The sequence below is a fragment of the Ornithodoros turicata genome, chromosome 5 (genome assembly GCF_037126465.1).
Source record: "Ornithodoros turicata isolate Travis chromosome 5, ASM3712646v1, whole genome shotgun sequence".
Taxonomy (NCBI): domain Eukaryota; kingdom Metazoa; phylum Arthropoda; class Arachnida; order Ixodida; family Argasidae; genus Ornithodoros; species Ornithodoros turicata.
This window is the reverse complement of record NC_088205.1, coordinates 28,169,465-28,190,819: the sequence shown is the minus strand read 5'-3', so window position 1 is coordinate 28,190,819 and position 21,355 is coordinate 28,169,465. Positions and strand designations below refer to the sequence as shown.

At 43.6% G+C, this 21,355-nt stretch overlaps 1 protein-coding gene across 1 annotated transcript; it reads left to right on the top strand.

The window, feature by feature from the left end:
• Positions 1-28: 28 nt before the first annotated feature.
• On the top strand, positions 29-19,541 carry LOC135394266 (peroxisomal membrane protein PEX16-like). The gene is made up of 9 exons (XM_064624945.1): positions 29-143; positions 456-568; positions 4,756-4,889; positions 5,612-5,811; positions 7,103-7,255; positions 10,349-10,421; positions 14,816-14,938; positions 15,399-15,463; positions 19,353-19,541. The coding sequence occupies exons 1-9, from the start codon at positions 41-43 to the stop codon at positions 19,412-19,414; spliced, it is 1,026 nt and encodes a 341-aa protein (XP_064481015.1). The 5' UTR covers positions 29-40; the 3' UTR covers positions 19,415-19,541.
• The last annotated feature ends 1,814 nt before the right edge of the window (positions 19,542-21,355 follow it).

Below are 21,355 nucleotides of genomic sequence, written 5' to 3'. Positions count from 1 at the left end.
TCTTTACCGGCAGTAGATGGTGCTGGAAGTCGTGAACAAGATGGCGGATAGTATTGCGCGATATCTGGAGTTCGTAAAAGCAAATCCCACATTAGCAAGTGAACTAGAGGCTGTCTTGCGATGGGTATCTTATTTTACGGCTGGTATGTGAGTCTGCTACATCTATTAAGTGAAAGTATTGTCTTTCACTTGTTAATATTCCATGAATAGGTTTAACGCCACCACGCTGAGCCATTGACATCTCCTGCTGGCAGTTTTGCCGCTGATAAGAAAAGTTAAAAATTTATGTAAATGCTCTCTTTTTATGAAGCTGAGAATTTTGTATACGTTTCGTACTCCTCGTAATCCTGATGTCCCGCGCTTGGTTGCTTCATTTCCTCCTTCCAGACTTGCTTGCTTAATTTCTTATCTTTACACTTCACCCTCTGTCTGTATGTGATTTCTGTCTGTTACAGGTCGCTTTGGTAAGTCAGCTGTGCTGTCGGAGCTCCTGTACTCCTCCTCGAGCCTGTTAACGTTGCTGAATGACACAATCCTCCGTCGAGCAGCGAATGTCCCGGCCCATCTTGTACGCACGTTTGTTTTAACTACACCTAATCACTTGTTCAGCTTACAGTGCTTGGCAGTCCAAATAGAAGTCAAAAGCTGGAGTTTCGGGAATAGCGTTCGTTAAGAAAGAAAGAAAGAGAAGAAGAAAAAAACGTTTATCTTTATGTTTAATGTGCCGACTGTCTGCAGGTGACTGGGGAAAAGCCTGAAATCTCGAAGCATAATAAACATCAAAAGCCTGCTTTGAAAGTGCCAAAAGGTGCCTACCAGGGTGCCGAACCGAACCCGAACCGAATACCGTACCCGAACGGTTATTTTTGCCGGAACTGAACCCGAATCAAAATTTTCATGACACTCTTGAACCCGAACTGGAGCAGAACCAAAAAAAAATAATAGCGGTAACTGGTTTGCAACAAAACGGTTCGGACATAAAAGAAGTCAGCATAAGAGTTCGAGTGGCTCTCAGTCCACGAACAAGGACACATTGGTCTCCATATTATGGATTGTAAAAATTTCACCTAGCAGGTCAAACAAGGAAGTATAATAAGTATACTTTCAGAGTCTTTTTTTTTAACACGTTGAAACGCAGTTGTTCTTGTGAGTGCCGTGGCTAGCGCACACGCTGCGGCGTCTGCTCTTCAGGGAGGAGGCGCCATGCAGACGAATGAAGCAGGAATGGAGTAGGCCAATTGTGTAGCTGTGCAGGACGAATATGTGATTAAGCAAGCGGCCAGCATTTCCCTTTACACGTGAGCAGTAGAAATTAAACAAGGCAGAAACATGAGAAGTGGAGAAGGAGCGTACGTTCCTGTTTGATTGGTCATGGTTTGGAAAGTAAATGTAGTTCTGCTTACGGGTAGTGCAGTTGTGTCGTGACACGTTGCTGTTGTGTTGTGTTGTGGATTAACTGGTACAGTGCTGTGAGCTCGGACAGAGCAAGGCTGGAACACATTATTTTCGACATGCTTCAGTGCGGTTTCAGATTGATTCCCGCTGCGAATGCAGTGTGCCGGAAAGTGCTGTCGTCTATGTAAAATGCTGTCTATCTTATTAGGCCTCCTGTAAGTGTATCTTGCTTGTATTGTGCGTGGGAAAAATATATTTTGGGAACAGAAAGTAGCAGGGCTACACCGCTTCATCAGCGTGGACGCAATTTGCAAGTGTTTATCCATTTCGCCTTTTTCTCGCTAAGCGGAGTACCTGACCACTAAAACTATCGATGCAGACAACAGCAGTAAGCTATTGGCCACGCATTTCCTGATAAAAGCAGTTTTACAGTACAGTTTTTAATTTTTGCCGTGGCCGAACCGGAACTGAACAGTAACGAAATTCAAGCAACGTGAACCCGAACCGAACCCGTATTTTTTTCGGTTCGGCACCCTGGTGACTACTCTGACAGACTATCTCATGTAGGATGGACAGAGATAGTGGGTTTTCAAAGGTTTTTTTCGAGGTGAAGCTGAAAATGGGAGGAGGAGGGATTCATTGTAAGGGTCAGCTCACCTTGCAAGACTTTATTGCAATGTCTTATCCATCTTCCTAGTCTTTCACCTATTCACCTGATTGTGGCAAGGGCTTGGTGTTGCCCAGGCGAGACTAGCTGTACCAGTAGCAATTGATCTTTTCTGAGTAAGCATGTGCGCATGCTCAGCAACGGCTGCCATGTTTTGGAGTAGGTAATCGGTGTCAAGGTTGTGCAAACGTTCAAAGCAGACACTTTATGACGCTTTGTACTCGTAATCAGTATGATATGCTCTCACTCTTTCTGCATTCTTTTTGCAATATTCTCTTGCTACTTTCCCATGTGACGTACCGGTCCAAAAAGTACCCCTCGCTGATTTGGGGTTAAAATACAGTGTTTTGCATTACGAAGCCAGGGGCGACACATAAATGGAAAAGGTCCATTCGGAACCTGAGCTTTACTCATGTTGTTAAAATGACGTTCCTCGTGCCTTTCTTTCCTCTATGTCCTGCATATACTATTGGTGTGTTTCATTGTTGTCGTCTTCTGGTACAACTGGACACTCCCAGGATTATTTCCAAAAGGGTGACGAAGAATTCCCTCCCTCTTGCCCCCTTTCTTGCTCCAGGATATCGTGGTAGAATGCTGACTACTTGGCCTTACAATAGTATATCAAAAAGGGTTAGATATTGGGCATTTCGGTAGTCCATAATTAAAAACGCTGAAACCCCCAGTGGCGAGGAGCTAAAATGAACGACACACCACACAAGGCACCGACTGACGAACCAGTGCTTTGTGGCGTCGTTCATTTTAGTTCCCCTGCACTGGGGGTTTTACCGTTTTTAATTAATTGCTTACAACAGTAACATTTGGAATCAAGAGTAGCATATTTGGAAATGAGAAAGTACCAGTAGTGTAAAAAGCACACATGACAAAAAACTTACCAGACCCGCGAAGTCCTCGCATTGTGCATTGCTCACAAGACATGTGATGCATTGCTACAGTGAGGTGTTAATAAGGTGTTTAATTCTGTGTTAGCGTCTCGAAGCAACTGTGGCTGTGAGCGGCAGTGAGTGGACAGATGGAGAGAGCACAGCAGGAAAAAGCGGGAGATTGAGGGGGGGGGGGGTTGTTTTGCTTCCTGGGCCGACTTCAGGGGAACTGTGCTGACAACAGCAACATGTGCCGTGTGCATAAGTTAGTTTAGAGTCACAGTCATGGTTACCGCATGCCAGCTTTCCCATATACTGTGTGCTATTGCCAAAATTTTATCTTCTTGTGCACGCGGCTCTTCCCCAAGGAGGAGCTTTGATAACTGTCACTTTCTGAACGATTATCGAAACCTCTGATACAATGTGGAGAGTTCTCTGTGGTAGGTAGACTTCAGACTGTTATGACGACATCTGAGTACAAATCTTAGTGCCTTGCATGCGATATGTAGCTTCCATAAAACAAAAAACTTCCTTATTCAACGTGCGAGACATTTAGTATCCTTGATCACTAGCAAAGGCTACAAGCTAACCATTTGCTGGGTGCCCAGCCATGTGGGCATTGCAGGAAATGAATGTGCTGACCGGGCTGCAGCTGCCATCCTGCAGTCCGATGATGTTACCCCTTTTGATGTGCCGTTTGAGGATTTAGTTCGCGTGTTAAAATACAAAATGAAGGTGAAGTGGCAGCAGTTTTGGGAAACTCAAACCAATAATAAACTCCGTCTCATCAAAGGTAAAATTGGGAGGTCTACTTATCCTCTTGAAAACCGGCTTCAAGAGAGAACACGTTGCCGGCTAAGGATAGGACACACATATGTTACACATGGGTTCCTACTTGAGGGAGAGGAGCCACCACATTGTATGAACTGCGACACACAACTTTCCATTATACACATTCTCATAGAATGCCCTTTGTACAATTTTCATCGTCAATGCTACTTTCAACACTTCTATAAGAACTTTATTCCTTTTCATCCAGCTCTTTTACTGGGTGATGAACCACTTGTTCAATTTGAGAACGTTTTTAAGTTTTTTAGAGACGTCTGTATACTCGACGAGTTGTAAATTTTTAATCCCGGTTGTTCTTTTATCTATGCTACCTTGTGGTTTTAAATAAATCACTACAATTTTAACTTTCACCAAGCTTGGCGCATTATGACCTTCGTTGTCGCTGCGCCAAAAAAATCCCAATCATCATCATGAGTACAAATCATGATGACCTGTTAGTAAAGGGCGGGCAATTTCCATGGACGACTTTAGAACCCCAGTAGTGAGAGGAATGCAGGTCCCCCCCCCTTGCACTTTTTTATGCATCACAATGCAAGCATGGTCCGGTGCCATCGTGCTGTTGTCAGTAAAATCTGAAGCTATAGGAAATGCTCACTGTCTTAATGTGTCTGTACTTGGTGTACATCTTTTCCAACCGTATTCCCACTCCATCCTAAGGGACCTTTTGAGCCTAGTGCACATTTGAAATAGCTTTAGCAGCGATTCTTGCATGCCAGCTGTTCAGATGTCCCTTGAAGTGCAGGTTAGGGGGCTCAGTATAGCTGTGCATGCATCTGCAGGCCTATTTGAGATGTGGTCTCCTGTAAGGGACGTTGAACATTGCGAGATTTAAGCACATGTGTCACTGTGGCACCATTCATGATCAGAGCTGTTTAGACCAGAAATTACTATGTTTATGATCATGCATCATAAGTTTACTGTAGTAGTTGTCTAATTTTCTTTTATTCTACATTATCTTTGCAGAATGAAGTGGTGGACAGGCTACAGACCTGTTTAGCTGTTGTGGAATACGTGGAAGTATTCGGTGAAATTGCTGCCTTGCACTTGAGTGGGCCAGGAACAAGATGGGTCATCATTGTCATCCTACAGATCATCAAGTATATCAACACTTTGTTCCTTCACGTGTTACATTCTGTCCTATCTGAACTTATTACCTCCGATGTACTGGATACCATTTGTTCTGCCGTGCAGTGTGGGGGAGACATTTTGTGAAATAATGTTGCCGAAGAAAGCATTGAAATGTGCTCCTGGTATGTGGAATGCTAAATGACACAGTTACACAATTTTCAAAGCATACCGTGCAATCGGCAATTAGGAATCATTGCAGACAAGTGTGTCTCGAGCAGTAAATTCTTGCAGGGTACGCTGAAATTGTGCAAATACCACAGTAACAATGCACAACAAAGTAAGTGACTTAACAACATATGAAAAAGCTTTCAATTAAAGTTTAACAGCATTTCCAGAAGAGTTACACCAAAAATATGGCACCAATGATGGTCCTATAAAGCTACTGCATCTAAACCTGTTTGGCACAATGCCCAAAACTGCAGCAAATTTTGCGTTTTCATTACATTTCTAAACAGTAGTGTATGTATAGTCTGGAGCATATTGACTGTAGCACAGCAAATTATATACACTTTGTACAGTACTTTATCGGAGGTTGTGCCTCTTTAAAACCAAAAACATCAGTTTTGAAGACATCTAATGAGTCTTTGCAGCCATGCATACAGTTCCTACATAGTGGAGAACTAGATCCCATTTAATGCTTTCAGTTTTGCTAAGACACTTTGAAGCTACATATCAAATTTCTTTCATCCAGGACAATCATTCGGCTAGCCCTGCTGCTGTATCACCAGCAGGGAATCCAGCGGTCACCACCGATTCAACCATTGAACCGACATCAGGTCCTGCAGCCCAACTCCACAGGTGGATCAGATGCATCGTCAACACAGGATAGCACTTCAATGGCTACATATTCTCTCAGACACAGTGGACGTGTAGTCAGGACATTAGCTGCTGGTATGGTACTAACCAACATTTGTTATGTGATGCTTTCGTGTGACATGTACATGCACTTTTTTTTTATTCATTGGTCTGAACCACATGTAACCACACACGTAACCACAGCAACATTTCGTTCCTTTTTACATGCTTCCGTAACTACTTAAAAAAAAAAAGAAGCAAAAAACACACACCGTACAATTATGTTCTTCCGTATCTACAGTAGAATCTCGATGATACGAATCTCACGGGGTAGCGGAAAAAATTCGTATAATCCAAAATTCGTATCAAAAGAATTATACCAAAATAAAAATTGAGGCAAGAAAATAGACAGCGACTGTTCATTTTCCAGTACTGTCAGTGAAATTGGAAGGTGGTAACGCTTTTATGTCTCCGTATTTGGCCAATGCTGCTCAAATTTGCGAGATGATTCAAAAGGCCTAGCATGTGCTTTCCACCCGCGAGTCGTGCGACAGTGTTGTAAAGCGAGCTTCTCCTAAAGCACGCAGGCGTTAGGTGAAGCCGACTTGCCGAATGATGACGTGTAGTGTTGCCAGAAGTTGTCCTGCTATGTTGTCTGGTTCCTTCCACGAGTTCTCATCGCTGTTTTCCCACTGCGATGTCACACAGCTTCGCGTTTTTTTTTTTTTTAGCATCTGTTTTTTTTGCTACACGCGGGGGGACGCGCTATTTAGGTCAGCCCTCGTTTAACTATGTACCCCGTATAACGATGGAATTCGCGATTACCGTCAATGTCTTTATACGCGGGTTTCACTGTATATGCGAGCAAGCGCTTTCGCGGGGATCATTATATCGATGTTTTGCTTACATGTAGTTCAATGGGAGAGCTGATGGGAACCAGCAATTTGATCGCAATATCAGAGTTATGGTTCTATGGAAGGTCATAACAAACAGGCTCGACTGTAGTTTAGTTACTATCAGTAGGTTTGTTGAATTGATACAAAGAAGGAAAAAAAAAAGAATTTGTTACACATCTATTGCTATACATTGGCCAGGAGCCATGGATTCACGGCTATTTTATTTCAGTACGTACATATGGGGGGGGGGATATACTTTTATTAGAGGGAAAGGTCACGTACATATGTTTAAGTTAAGCAACTATGCATTGTCTAATGTGATGGTACCATACTTGAACTGTCTTGCTTTCTACCTGAACTTGGGGAACAAACATGTTCACTGTTCAGCTTGCTACACTCCAAAATAACGTATGGGAAGACACACCTTTGCACACAAACACAGCCACATTGAATGGTTTGCGTGAAATCTGTTTGTGCATGCCTTTATGCAGCCCCACCCGTATCCAGGAGAAGCTGGAGGCTTCCCACCCCATTGGGAGGTGACAGTTGCTCATCGTCTCTGCAAGATAAATTACCATCTACAAAACTGACTGGAGCAATGCTTGCAGCTGAAGTGGTGCATGTTTTGCGGCCGCTCACACATCGTATCCTTTGCACATATCACTTTGTCACAAAGTGACCTGAGACACTGTCCTTTTGAAGCTCGTGTATTTTTCTCTACTACAGTAAAACCTCATTAATTCGGACCGCACGGGACTGACGAAAATGTCCAAATGTCGAATTATCGAACAGGCAACAAAATATACTAGGTGAACTTGCCGTTATCAACGTACCTTTGTTGTGAAAAGAACTGCAAGAGTGTGGTTTGCTTTGTACCGGAGATCTGAGCCTTTAAAACAACTGTTCTGATAATCCGCGGATAAGTCCGCGGATTAACGGAATTCCACGGATAAGTCCGTGGCGTTCTTTAAACTGCGCAAACCACCCTTCTGATGCTTTGAAGGCTTCGATGCCCAATCTTGCCGCAAAGTTCTCGTCTTTGGTGCAGATCAGTGGTACTCTCAGGGCGTTTATGTTTATTCGCTTGAAGGCGCTCGGATGCATAGCAAATACACGGCTTGGAGCGCCTCCAAGTGAATAAACCTAAACGCCCTCAGAGGTAGCTGTCCACGACTGCTGCCGAATTAATGAGCGTTCGTTCCCATGGACTTGTGCAGGCATTTCCTGGGACCATGCAGGTCGTCCGAATTTCCGCATTAACGGGGGTTGAATTATCGAGGTTTTACTGGGGGGGGGTACCAGCTCAAGGCTGTCCAAAATCAGCATCAGGAAACTTGCTAGAAGAGCACCAACATAACGGGAAAAATTAGCACTGCTGTTCAGGCATTCCACGACTGCTACAGCTTCCCCGCATGACCTGACGTTTGCTGGCAATCGTGTTTGGATGATTAATTTCAAATTATGATGTTACGCGAGATTAGGACCTCTTCAGGAATATGTCAATATTTTATTAAGTCAGTGGGTGATCATGTCACGGACTGATTTACCAGGGGAAGTATATACAGTTGCCGACCGATTTTTCGGACATGCTCGATTACTCGGACTTGTTCGCGGAAATGCCACGGGCCCCATAGAGTTGATGTATAGGAACATCCAAAATTTCTGACACCGTACAGCCCCTTCACTCGATATTTCGGACCCTGTTTGCCCGACCAGCAAATCTCTGTCTTGGGGTGACGAAAAATATTGGTATCATCTGAAATTCGTATCAAAAGAATTCAACCAACAAAAATATTGAGGCCAGGAAACAGACAATGATTCTTCATTTTCCATTCCTGTGAGTACAAAAGGGGCTAGATCTTGAACTTTTCGCTATCCCGTAACGCTTGCTAAACGCTCGTGCTCCCCAGTTGACGGCCAATGCACCTGACGGAATGAGCGCGCAGATTTCTAAAAATAGCTATAACAATCGCAATGTGCAGATCAAGATAGAGCCGAAGGTCTGTCGGACTATTCTCTAGAGATCTGGCCTAGGATTTTCCCTCTCCCTCGCGCGCCCCGCCCACCCGGAGCGCGCCGTGGGCGGAGTCGACTTTCATTGCCATCTGGGGGCAGAGGTTCGAACGTAGACGGAGACGTGCTTTTCGCGATGCTACGTCCACTGGGTCGTTCCATTCACCGTGGCCCTGAGTTGGCCCGTGTTCCAGAGATGGCGCTGCTCGATCTGTGAAACCAGAGCCGTTTGGCTCTGGAGCAAAAACAAACAAACAAACGCAGGCATCGCTCAGAGACGCCGATCATGAAGCGTTTATTAAAAGCAAAAACAAACAAACAAACGCGGGCATCGCTCAGAGACGCCGATCATGAAGCATTTATTAAAAGCAAAAACAAACAAACAAACGCGGGCATCGCTCAGAGACGCCGATCATGAAGCGTTCATTAAAAGCAAATGGACGTAGCATCGCGAAAAGCACGTCTCCGTCTACGTTCGAACCTCTGCCCCCAGATGGCAATGAAAGTCGACTCCGCCCACGCGTCCTCCCATTGGCCCGCTCCGGGTGGGCGGGGCGCGCTAGGGAGAGGGAAAATCCTAGGCCAGATCTCTAGAGAATAGTCGTCTGTCGTAACGCTTCTGCGCAACAGTGCTGTAAAGCGAGCTTCACCTAAAACACACAGGCGTTAGGTGAAGTCAACTTGTGGAATGGTGGTGATGGCGGTGCCATCGTCAGTGTACAGTTACGAAATGTGGCTTCGGCAAATAGAAGCTGCTGTTATCAGGCAGAGCTGGAAGTCCGTTAAGAAGGTATTGACAATTTTTTCTAGCCTACTAGTGCTTAGCAAAGTTGACTTTGAAGCGAAATTTGTGTTTTCGGACTGCTCGATTAGTCAGACTTTTGCGTGATACCCGCAGAGTCCCAAAAATCTGACGGCGGCTGTACCTATCTTAGTTACTAGACTTGAGACACTTGATACTCCTGGCTATTCTCATTATGTATGCATTATATCACACACCAAACTAATAGTGAAGTGGTGGAGTTACCGTATTTGCATGATTCTAACGCGCCCCCGATTGTAACGTGCAGGTGAACTTAGCAAGAAAAACCACCAAAAAAAGTTAGATGCCAATTCTATCGCGTGAGTATGAAACAGGAGGCCAAACACGTTTTTATGACTAGAACAAAGTATGTTGTGACTAGAAACATACAACACAGTAACGTACAACCGCCAGTGAGTCTTCCAGTGTGGGGAAGCATCCGGACTGAGGTCCGTTGAATCCTTTTCTCGAGGATTTACAGGAGATGTTTTACTTCTGTTTTCTCTAGTCGTGCACACATGTTCCCGGTTAGCACAAGTTACATTGCAAATTAGCATAGCTCCCTGCGGGTGTGGAATTCATGCAAAATGCATGTTGTAGTTGTGTCCCCTTCTACAAAGTTATTGGAGATGTAGCACACTTGTATAGTGTCAGTGAAATGGTTTTATGCAATACCGAACATCCATAGAGCATAGAGTTCTAGGCTCTGAACAAAGGTTGTTCCTTTATCTTTTTTACAAGTAACATTTTCATCATAATACTGTAAAAGAGTGATGTGTTTGATAATTTGTTAATTATAAATATTCACTGCATTTGAGGTTTGATACTAAAGCACATTCAGATAGAAATGTTTCACAGCCCTTTTATCCAGTTTCATTGGATGAATGTTGACCTCTGTAGTCCTTAACTACATAAACCCCAGTATCTGCTGTTGGGGTTCTTGGTGAACAGTCTTGGGCACCATGGTTGGTAGCTGCTGCCATGGACGTCGGCAGGTAAGCCTTATCACACTTACCACACATAAATGACAACGTACAAGGTTTTTTACCTCTTGGATATCCTATGCACTTGAATTTGTGGTATGAATAGACAGCGTATTGACAACCCACTTACCTATCCTGATTTAATAAATGATTATATCCTGAAAATGATTTGTGGGTGATCATGTTTTTTATTTGCTTGTAGCCCATCTATTTGATGCTTGCTGAGGTGGACCAGCACAGAAATACGACAAGTACAAAGCGTTGGGACAACAGAAATGAATTACAGTAAAAACCTAATAATACTACAGACGAGGGACCAATGTAGGACAGGTAGTTTAATAATAAGCACATCAAATACAAAAGTTCTTGCTTGTCATCTCTGACCTTATCTGTGATGACTTCCATTGTTGAAGTTTGAGGGCATCCTGACACATTGTGATTAGGGCCTGACTTTTTCGGGTTTTATTTTTGGCCAGATTCGGGGGGTAAATATCGGGTGATATTTTTCATTTGAAAATCCGGGTGTATTCGGGTTAAATCCCGTTACGGCATATTCTGTCGTCAGGAATTCGGGTGTATTCGGGTGATTTTTTTTGTTTAATAAAAATTTGTCTTAACATGGAACTAATGTTTAGCAATGTTATCAAACTTTATTTGAATGCACGCTTATGAGTGTGCCACGCGGCCCAGATGTTTTCGGGTAGATTCGGGTTAAACCCGAATTTTACAGATTTCGTTCGGGGGGTAAATATCGGGCGGATACGGGTTTAACCCTAAAAAGTCAGGCCCTAATTGTGATGTGATACAGGTGTATTTCAGATGACAATTTAAGGTTTGAAAATGGCAGCAGCCTTTCTGAAACTCAATTACAACTCAAGAGAACTGCTCTTTGGTGGACGTCCGTTGGGAGGTCCCTGGATGTAGAATTCCTTGGTACAGAGTTACAGTGATTTTTTTTTTTTTTTGTTCAGTTGCTCATTTTGATTATACAGCAATATGCATATCTTAAAGGGTTGTGACATTTTGCTTGAAGTTATATGGAGTATTTATAAAATGGTTATTTGCATCAGTGTGAAGCTGTGGTCCAGGCTTTACAACAAAGGAGGAACTAGTACTACAGAAAATTCAAATTGCGTATGCACTGTTCTGACATCATGGTGGACTCTTGCACTGCAATTTTGGGAGAGGTCACTTGCTCCTGAGGATCACTAGGAATCCTCTGATGTCAGCATACACAGAAGTTTGCATCCTCTTAGCTGCATCACTTAGTTTAATATCTTTCTTCTGTATGATTTAAATCAGAGTGTCGCACAGCAAAAAATACGGGTTCAGTTCAGGTTTGCGTTATTTGCATTTCATTCCAGTTCAGTTCCGGTTTGGCCACGCCAAAAATCAAACCGGTTCACAAACTGGTTCTCAGCCCCGAAACGGTTCAACGCTTCCATTTTATGTCTCCCATAAAACTGCTTTTATCAGGAAATGCGTGGTTGATAGCTTACTGCTGTTGTCTGCATTGACGTCTCTAGCGGTGAGGTACTCCCTTTAGCGAGAGAAAGGAGAATGTATGAAAACTTGCAAACAGCGTCCACGCTGGCGAAGTAGTGTAGTCCTGCTATACTTTCTGTTCCCAAAATCTCTTTTTTCACACGCACAGTGCCAGCAAGATACACTTAAAGGAAGCTTAATAAGATGGACAGCATTTTACATAGACGACAGTACTTTCCGGCACACTGCATTCGCAGCATGAATCGATCTGAAACCGTAACGAAGCATGTCAAAAATAAGCCTGCCAACCTTGCTCTGTCCGAGCTCACAGCAGTGTACCAGTTAATCCACAACACAAAAGCAATGTGTCACGACACAGTTGCACTACCAATAAGCAGAACTGCAGAATAAGCAGAAGAATAAGCAACAACATTTACTGAAAACCACGACCAATTAAACAGGCACCGTTCTGCATACGCTCTTTCTCCACTTCTCATGTTTCCGACTTGTTTAATTTTTAGTGCTCATGTGTAAAGGGGAATGTTGGGTGCTTGCAACATATTCGTCCAATAGAGCTACACAACTGGCCTACTCCATTCGTGCTTTGTTTGTCCGGCACCTCCTCTCTGAAGAGCAGACGCTGCAGCGTGTGAGTGGGGCGATAGCCACGGCACTCACAGGACAACTGCGCTTCAACGTGTTGAAAAAGACGCTAAAAGCATACTTGCTGTACATCCACGTTTGATTGCTAGGTGGATATTTGCGAAATCCATGTTATGGAGAGCAATGTGTCCTCGTCCTGGGATTGAGAGGCACTTGAACTCTTATGCTGACTTCTTTTATGCCTGAACCGCTTTGTTGCGAACTGGTTACCGCTATTATTTTTTTTGGTTCTGCTCCGGTTCAGGTTCAACAGTGTCACGAAAATTGGGGTTCAGGTTTGGTTCACCACCCTTATTTAAATACCATGCGAGATCATCGCTTTGTTGCCAAGAGTCTCGCACAGCATCACTGTCTTGTTATCACAAGGGTGAGCGCACCATTTGTAGGGACCAGGACTGTGTTGTTGACCACACAGCTGAGCATTTCCAGGAAAAGAACGAAGTATCTTGAACAAGATTATCTTTTCTGAATTGAATGATTCCAGGGCATACGTGCGAAAACTGCCAACTATAATTCTGAGATCACGAACCCACAACAGTGTGGAGTAGCTGAGCGTATTATTTTCGTTTGCTTATATATAGTACTTGACGTGGTTTGCAGTTTCTTTATTCTTCGAGTTTTGTAAGAATTCTTTATACTAACTTCTGTGTCATGAGGTGCAAGGTGGCCATGCTGTAATTAGCCTCTTGCACGACCCTGGTTTTTGTGGAAGGACTCCAGCTTTAACTACGCTTTACTTGCGGATCTAACCATGGCACCATTCTCAAGGGTTCTCCCTTTTCTTACACTTGAAGGAAATCGATTAAATCTGGAGCAAACATCTTTCTCTTCTTTTGCATCATCCTCTTCTTTCACTTGCAATTTTTGTGTGATTTTTTAAGTATTCCATGTAGATTTTTAAGCCAGTTTACGAGGAGGTTCTTTCAGCATGATTGTCTTAGTTTTTAACTAGTTTCTAGTTTCTTAGCTTTTTGGTGACATCACCTAATCTGAAATCTGATAATCTGAAACTATAAAAAGTAGAAAGTTATTTTTGAAAATTTGTGGCAGCGCGTAATGTTCATGAGCAGCGTTTATATTTTTCCACCGAGCCATATAGATTTTGCAGAGTCTTTCAGCATGCTTGATTTGTACACTGAAAGCTCCCTATTACGGACGCCCACGGGACCAGGATTCTTGTCCGCTGAAGGGAGGTGTCTGTACATGAGAGGTGTTAAAGGAAGAGCTTTAATGCTCGCCGATGGAAACCCAGCTGTCAGCTGTAAGGGAGTCTCCGCCTAGGAGAGGTGTCCGTAATGGGAGGTTTCACTGTAATATGAAATAAAATAACTAGCATTCTTTTAGTTCTGAGTGGCACTTTAACATGAGCTTTTGCCACTGCTGTGTGCTTGATGGACCTCACTTCCGATTAGGGTCCCCCCATAAAACTGCCCAAATAGCTTATTCTTTCGAACTTCAACTATTACCTTTCCAGCAAGGCTGTAGCTTGGTCAACATATTCAAACCTTGCTTGTGGTTCATCTTCTACTTCCTCAGTCCCAATAATGCTAGTTCAGCATCCACTTGTTTTAAGCTATCTAACTGCTTCACTGGAGCAGTGAATATGTCAAGATCATCTTTTGCCATAACTTATCCAAGCTTCTCTGCAGCATTCTTGATGGTACAAGAAAGTGCACTGATCAGCAATGATGCTTTGGGCCATCCATACCTTCCGTTTATTTTACTGTACACTCTAAACAGTGAACTTCATTGCATAACACACTCATGGTGAACTTGCACTCTGAATGATATCGTTTTGTCTTCTGATTGTTGAAAATCGGGAGGCGTACACCTTTTCTGTAACACAAATACTTGTGGATATGCAAAGTATCACAAAATTTGCGTACACCCTCGTAAAGGAGGAGGCAGAGCGATGCTTTTTGGCCTTGGACGTGTTATGCAGTGAATTAGTGCTGGCCCAGAAACTTCTGTGGTATTTCTCCGAAATCTTGCAGCAATATTCTAGCATACAGCACCACATCCTGCAGAGAATTGAAACCTACACCTTTAGCATAGACCTTGTTTACATCGCTAATGTAAAGCGTCTAAAAAAATGTTATTACAAGAGCTGAAAGACAACATCTTCCTCATGAATCTCCTTGTTGTTCGGTGTCCTTTTGGAATGAGTGTTTCTTCACCACTGGTGTCAAAATGCAATTGTGACCACATGTGTGAAATGTATACAGTGTACCTTGCATCAGGCCATCTTGTCTTCACAGCCTTCAAGTTCTGAGCAACGGCAGAGCTTCACTGCACTATCGTGAAAGAGTTGAATTGAATCGACGTCTGCTCCTTCTCGTGTTCTACCTTCTTCGGTCACCATTCTATGATCGTTTCACCAAGTAAGTTCTGATAACACATTCCACGTTAAGAATGGCGTAACCATACCGCATGTGTGGCAGGAAATGTGTATGTAACGAGTGTGGGTGGGACTCAGTTTGCGAACCCAAAGTAACGCTTAAGCTTTAAACCAAAGCCTGCCTTCTGCCCAGTACATATCTGCTAACATTTGTGCACGTGCACTGCGTAACGAGTTAATCACCCCAGTGTTAAAAAAAATCTCTTTACAAGGTTCCCCAAATTTGAATTCTCCAGGAATTCAGGTGGGAAAGTGGTGTGCCCTAACTGCACTAGGTCAAGCACTAGGTCATTCCTTTGGTCAAGTGACTTGTCTACATGCATTTTCTCTAGTGCTAGAGTAAATTAATAGTTTTCTATAAAGGGCAGAAATCAAATACATGCAAGTTTTACATCAGTGACAAAGTTCGCATAATTGTAAGTTTACGTCACTGTTCTGTCCAGGGTTCGACTACTCAAGTTTCTTGGCACCTTGTCCACAAACATTCCACTTGTCGGATACCTGTTGCGTAAGTGATGCCAATCTTTTTACCACACCGGTCTTTCAAGGTTTGTTTTGTAGAAATTTTCCTCGTTAGATTTTTTGTTGCTATTCCTGTCTTCCCTGCATTTTCAACCCACCGAAGACGGGGACCCCATAGCATCAAGGTGCCCGGTCTGCATATTTGGAGGCCGTACCATTTTGTCACATCGTGCTCCGGCCATTTGGAATGTCACACTTTCATCAGTTATTTGTGATGAAATTATACAAGGTGTTTCACCTAATGTGTCATAAATTTCTATTCAAAAATCTACTTGTCTGAGTATTATGGGATCAACAGTATCTATCTCAGGGGAGATTTTGCCATTACTCCTGAGCACTGTTATCAAATTTAATTTGCGAGAAATTGAATTTTCCCAATTGAACTCCGAAATTTGCCGAGTCAGCCTGACGTTTTTTTTTTACAGAAACAGAAAGCACATGCAGGTTTTACCCCATTCTAGCACAAAATGCATTCGCTACTACGAAGGTAACAGCCGGGAAAAAAAAATTGCGAAAAACGTCCTTTCGCGACCCGCAAATCGACAGCCGCACTCAGACCTCCCAAACAAGTGATGGGAGGAGGCCATGTACCTGCCCTTTCACTTTTTCGTTTATAACCTTCCTCTGATAACGGCAACACAGTTGCAAGAGGAAGTATGTGAAAGAAGAGAGAGAAGGAAACAGGAAAAGGCGGGTGACCGTTTGTTTTCCTTCCCCTGCATCTTGCATCATCTTGACGCAGAAGTGAGCTTGATCGCCAGTTTGCGCTCTTCGAAAGGATGACTTTTGCAATTTTCTTCTGGCTATTACCTTTGTACAGGCTGTTACCTTTGTAGTAGCAAATGTATTTTGTGCTCGAATGTGGTTAATCCTGCATGCACTACCACTACCTGTTTCTGTAAAAAAAAAAAAAAAAAGAAACATAAAGTTGACTTGGCAAATTTCGGAGTTCAATTGGGAAAATTCAATTTCTCGCGACTTAAATTTGATAAAAGTGCTCGGAAGTAATGGCAAAATCTCCCCCGAGATAAATAGCTTTGATCCCATAATGTCCAAACAAATAGATCTTTAAATAGAATTTTATGACACGTAAGGTGAAACAAACCGTATAATGACCACAAAGTACACTAGTGCCATATATGATGTTACTCGCTTGTACGTCCACTCTCATGCTCATGATTTTGACAAAGTTTGCATTGTACTTAACTTTTATATGCTGTTTTTGCTGGCACGGCAAGGCTTAAAAAGAGACTGTCTGGTTTGTCTGATGTCGACTGTAAGCGACATGTGCATGCCATATGCAGAAATTCATCCAGGAGAGCATTCTAGCTTTTGAGGTAAACAAGAAAAACAAAGAGCATGGTCACATCCATTTTTGGTTTGACTGCGTGACTTCTCACAAGGGTGAGAGACCAAGATACAGGTGACAGAGAACTGTTTTGAGATATGGTAAAATGTAATGAGCAAGCTTTGTCTTGAATCAGTGGCTTGATTGTTTGGTAAAACAAAAAACTGAAGTTGCTGATGTAAAAGAAGTGAAAGTATGGGCGTATAAAATTTAATTATGAAGCGTAGTGGTGTATGAGGCAATTAAACATAGAAGGACGGACAGAACACAAGCCTCACAATGCTCAGTCGCATACTTCAAGCATGGCTTGGTACATTCAAGAGAGGATAGCTGGCATGGTGTAAGTGCATAGTAGCATCTGTGACCGCAAATCACTGGGTGCGGGTTCGAATCCCACTGCTGGTGCCTTTTCCTCAACTGCCACTATTCGACATAATTAGGAAGAATCGGCTGCAAACTTAATTGAAATAGTCACGTCTCGCTTATCCACAGGCCTCGGTACCCACACTTCACTGTCCGGTAGCGAATGCCCCGATCAGGATGAGGTTCGGAATCAGTGACCTATTCGATCACGCAGGCTGGATAGAAAGTTTTCCAATTAATGGAGTTACGGATGAGTGGGACATGACTGTATTTTGCATGGCGAGTCTAAGCACCATGAGAAAGCATGCGACAGCATTTATTTAGCTTCAGTTTGTATCTGGACTCTTGCTTTAAGTTTTTTTAGAAGAATGTCACTTTTCCCTAGAAGGTATGCCAGGTATGTAGGTGTGAACGGGTGCGTTAAGTAGGCTCCTCTCTTTTGGCACACTAAAACAGGGAGTACGAGACATCCAGCGTGCCCACTTAATAGCGAAAAATATCTTTGTCGCATTATGCTTCTGGCTCGCTCATGCCACTTCCTGTTGTGCCCATGGTGTGCACATGGAGGAAGTGGTAGATTTGTTTGGACGCAGGAGGTTTTGAGGACATTTCCTGGTAACAGCAAAGGAAACTTTATGAATTAGGAAGACTTGCAATAGATGCCATTGGAGCAATTATAAAAGAATGGCATGAAGTTACCTGTGTTAAAGCCCAGCATGACTGCAAATAACCACCACTATCCATAGGAAAGTTCCCAGTAATAGAAAAGCATCACGGCAGTTGAAAAGAAAGTGACACCTTCACGAAATGTAACAGTCATTAACATAGTAGGCCCATATTCTGCCTTCAAGTGTACGCTTCGAAGTAGAGCCCTGCACGGGCACGGGCTCCTACCCGGCCCGCGGGCTGGGCATGTTATTGGCTGTGTGCTCTGGGCCGACAAAATACACCGGCACCACGGGCCGAAAAAAAACATGTCTCCGTGAGTCAGGCTCGGCCGGGTGACACAGCAAATTCCACACAATGGAGGACTATTAGTTCATATCATCACGTCCTTGTGTCATTCCTGTGCATGTACTTGCAAAGACAAGCAAAGGACACTGCATTATGCGTATCATTTGACCCTCTACAACATTCTCAAAGCCACTTCACATTGCTCCTCACTCCTCACGTATTTCACAATCACGTTCGTAAAGCTTGGTGAGAGGGGTAGGGACTGGGAGAAGGAGTTTGTCGACAGCATCCTCTACCTCCGCAAAAAATTGATAGTGTTACGATAACGCCCTTGCCCGAGTGTGTTCTGGCTTTAATTTGGTCTCGTGCTCTAACGGTGTTAAACCGCTTGCACTTGTATGCTTGTGGCCTTGTCTTTTCTTCGTATAAATTTACTTATAAATTTGTTCGATAAGCGCCAGAAACGCGTACGTCACGACTGGAAATACTAGGCTGGGTTCTACTTACTGCGCCGCCGGGCCGGGCCCGGTTTTTCTATTCGCCTGGGCCGGGTCAGGCCCCGAAAAATCGGCCCATGCAGGGCTCTACTTCGAAGAACTTACAAGAACAGTCCTGCCAGCTCCAGCAGCTTGCACAAAGTGAATCAAATCACTTGGGAAAGAATGCAGAAAGAATGTGACGTTTCGTTAAGGTTTCCCAAAAACATGCGCACCAGTGACATGCGGATGTCGCAACATTACCGTGTAACTTGTAAACTACATTCCTACACGCGCTACACACTTAGATGTTAGCTCTAAGAGAACTGCAGCACAGATGTCGTGTGCTTGCATGACTCTCAAATTCCTGCAGTGCAGGACACTCGCTGCTTGCTATTTCGGCCTCGCAACCGGTAAACGTGAAATTCACCTTCACGAAATGTGGTTGATCAAACACGCAGGAACTTCGCAAATAATACGCGACAACTATAGCCTTCTCTTTGGACATCCCGGTTACGCCTGCCAGAAGTCAGTGAGCAGCGTTTAATACTTGTTTGTCTTCAACGCATCGAGAGTTAACATTTCAGTTCAGAAATCTCAAAATCGAAACTAAGCGACAACCTCGATACGTCCGCCATGGTGGAGTTTAGATACGCCACCTACAGGTCATGAAAAATGCGAATACACCTTTGTGCCATATGCACAGAATAATTGTTTTGTCATCTTTCTTACAGGTCCATTGATGGAATACCTCCCTGAATGGCAGAAAACTTACTTTCATACTTGGGTATTTTAATATAAGACTTGTCTGGTTGACATCTATAAACGGTGATGAAACGAGGCTGCTTGAAGTCTTCACAGACTCGATTTCTCTTGATTCTTTTGAATCAGCAAAACAGATTATAAAACTTTCTATGAATGCATTTCTGTTTTCCTTTCTATGTATGTGTAATACCATATTTACTCGCATAATTTGCATGCCCCTAGTTTGGCACAAAAAATTATGAGAAAAGAAAAAAAATAGCGTAACTTGCGCACCCACAGTTTCATGCGCGGCTACCTAGCGAGCGAATCTCAGCGACTGCAGTGGTCTGTTTTCACCACGCCCTCCGCGTGTGCCCGCTTCACAATTAACGCCGCCGCTGTCAATGCTACCGAAGTTACTGCAGGGGTTTTTGTTCAGTTTGCGCCCTGCGTTTGGATTATGGTCTACTGACACGATGGATTATACTGTCGCTCAAACCACAAAACAAGCGCGGAAGGAAACAACAGACAAACACGTTACGAACATACAGCACAACACGACCAAGTTTTCAGCGTCTGCCAGCAGCGTCTGAGTGTCTCGCAGTACCTTCTCCGGTAGAATGAGTGGTAGTGTACCCGGTATTTTGCCTCCCGACAGTGCCAACTGTTGCCAGTTGCACGGTAGACCAGTACTTCTTTCGCGCTTGTGCAATGCCGTGATAACGCCATTAGTACCACCTTTACTGGAAGCCCACACGACCAGTATGCTCAAATTTGAGAGTATCTCGTCGTTTGAATATCGTTACAAATGTTCCTGCACAATTTGCACGCCCCTAACTTTACAAACTTTTTTAGGAGAAAAAAGTGCGCAAATTATGCGAGTAAATACGGTAATATGTACATGATACATAATTCTCTATGAGGGTTTGCACTTTTCTTTCACTTCCAGGTGACCAAGCATTTTGCCTAAGTGAAACTGTTGTCCCAACGAGAGTACAATATTTAATTTTCGAATAAAACAGATTTTTTATTCAAAACGTGTTGATATTTTTATTTCACTGTAATCTTGATGATTCGTGGCTTTACGTCGCGAGACAACTGTGATCATGAGCGACGCCTCAGTGGTCAGCCTGTGGTTTGATTTTGCCTCCCTGAGGGTTCTTTAATAGCACCGAAAGCTCAGCACACAATATACGGCACACGAGGGTTCTTTAAGGCTACGGTCTCACGGTAGCCATCTTGAATTTACTTACGGACTTCCTACGGCAGGGCGCCACCGTCGCGGTTTCTGTGGATGACCCCGTTAGGGAGAAATGCGCGTGGGGACAGCTGCTGACTGGACCCTTTGACCTTGAGTCTCTTCTCTATGCTATTGTACCCGGTGTTTATACGTGTGTAGAAGGGACGATTGCCTCGTAAAAGTCTTCTGAAACTGTCGTGCAAGACGGCGAGTTTCGTGCTTTCGTGTTTTGAGTAGCACGGGGGTAGCTGTCGCGCGCGTAGCGTGTGACGAAGACTGTGCAAAATATAATATATTTGAGATATATAAAAATATATATCTCAAATGCAAAATGGTCAAACAACCGTCATAAAAAATGGACGCAAATACTAAATAATTGCAGTCAGCTGTGAAGTGTCTGTTCACGTGCCGATCGGTAGCAGTTTTATCTCAATACAGCTTACAGAAACAGGATTTCTTGAAATGAATTATGGAATTACCAGTTCTGTTGAAACTAGAAGTGCAACTCACAGTGCGCACACAAAATGATAAGAATCAAAGGAATGGCATAACCGAAGTAAAATAGGGAAGGCGACAATTATACGTTATGTAACCTGTCCGTATTCGGTATAGTAGCGGCTGTGACTAGTAGGCAGTGGCGTAGCCAGACCTCCAAGGTAGGGAGGGGGCTTGATACGAAAACTCGCCCCCCCCCCCCCCCCCCCAGCTGATCCTGTGTCGACAACACACACATACTTGTGCACACTGCAAATT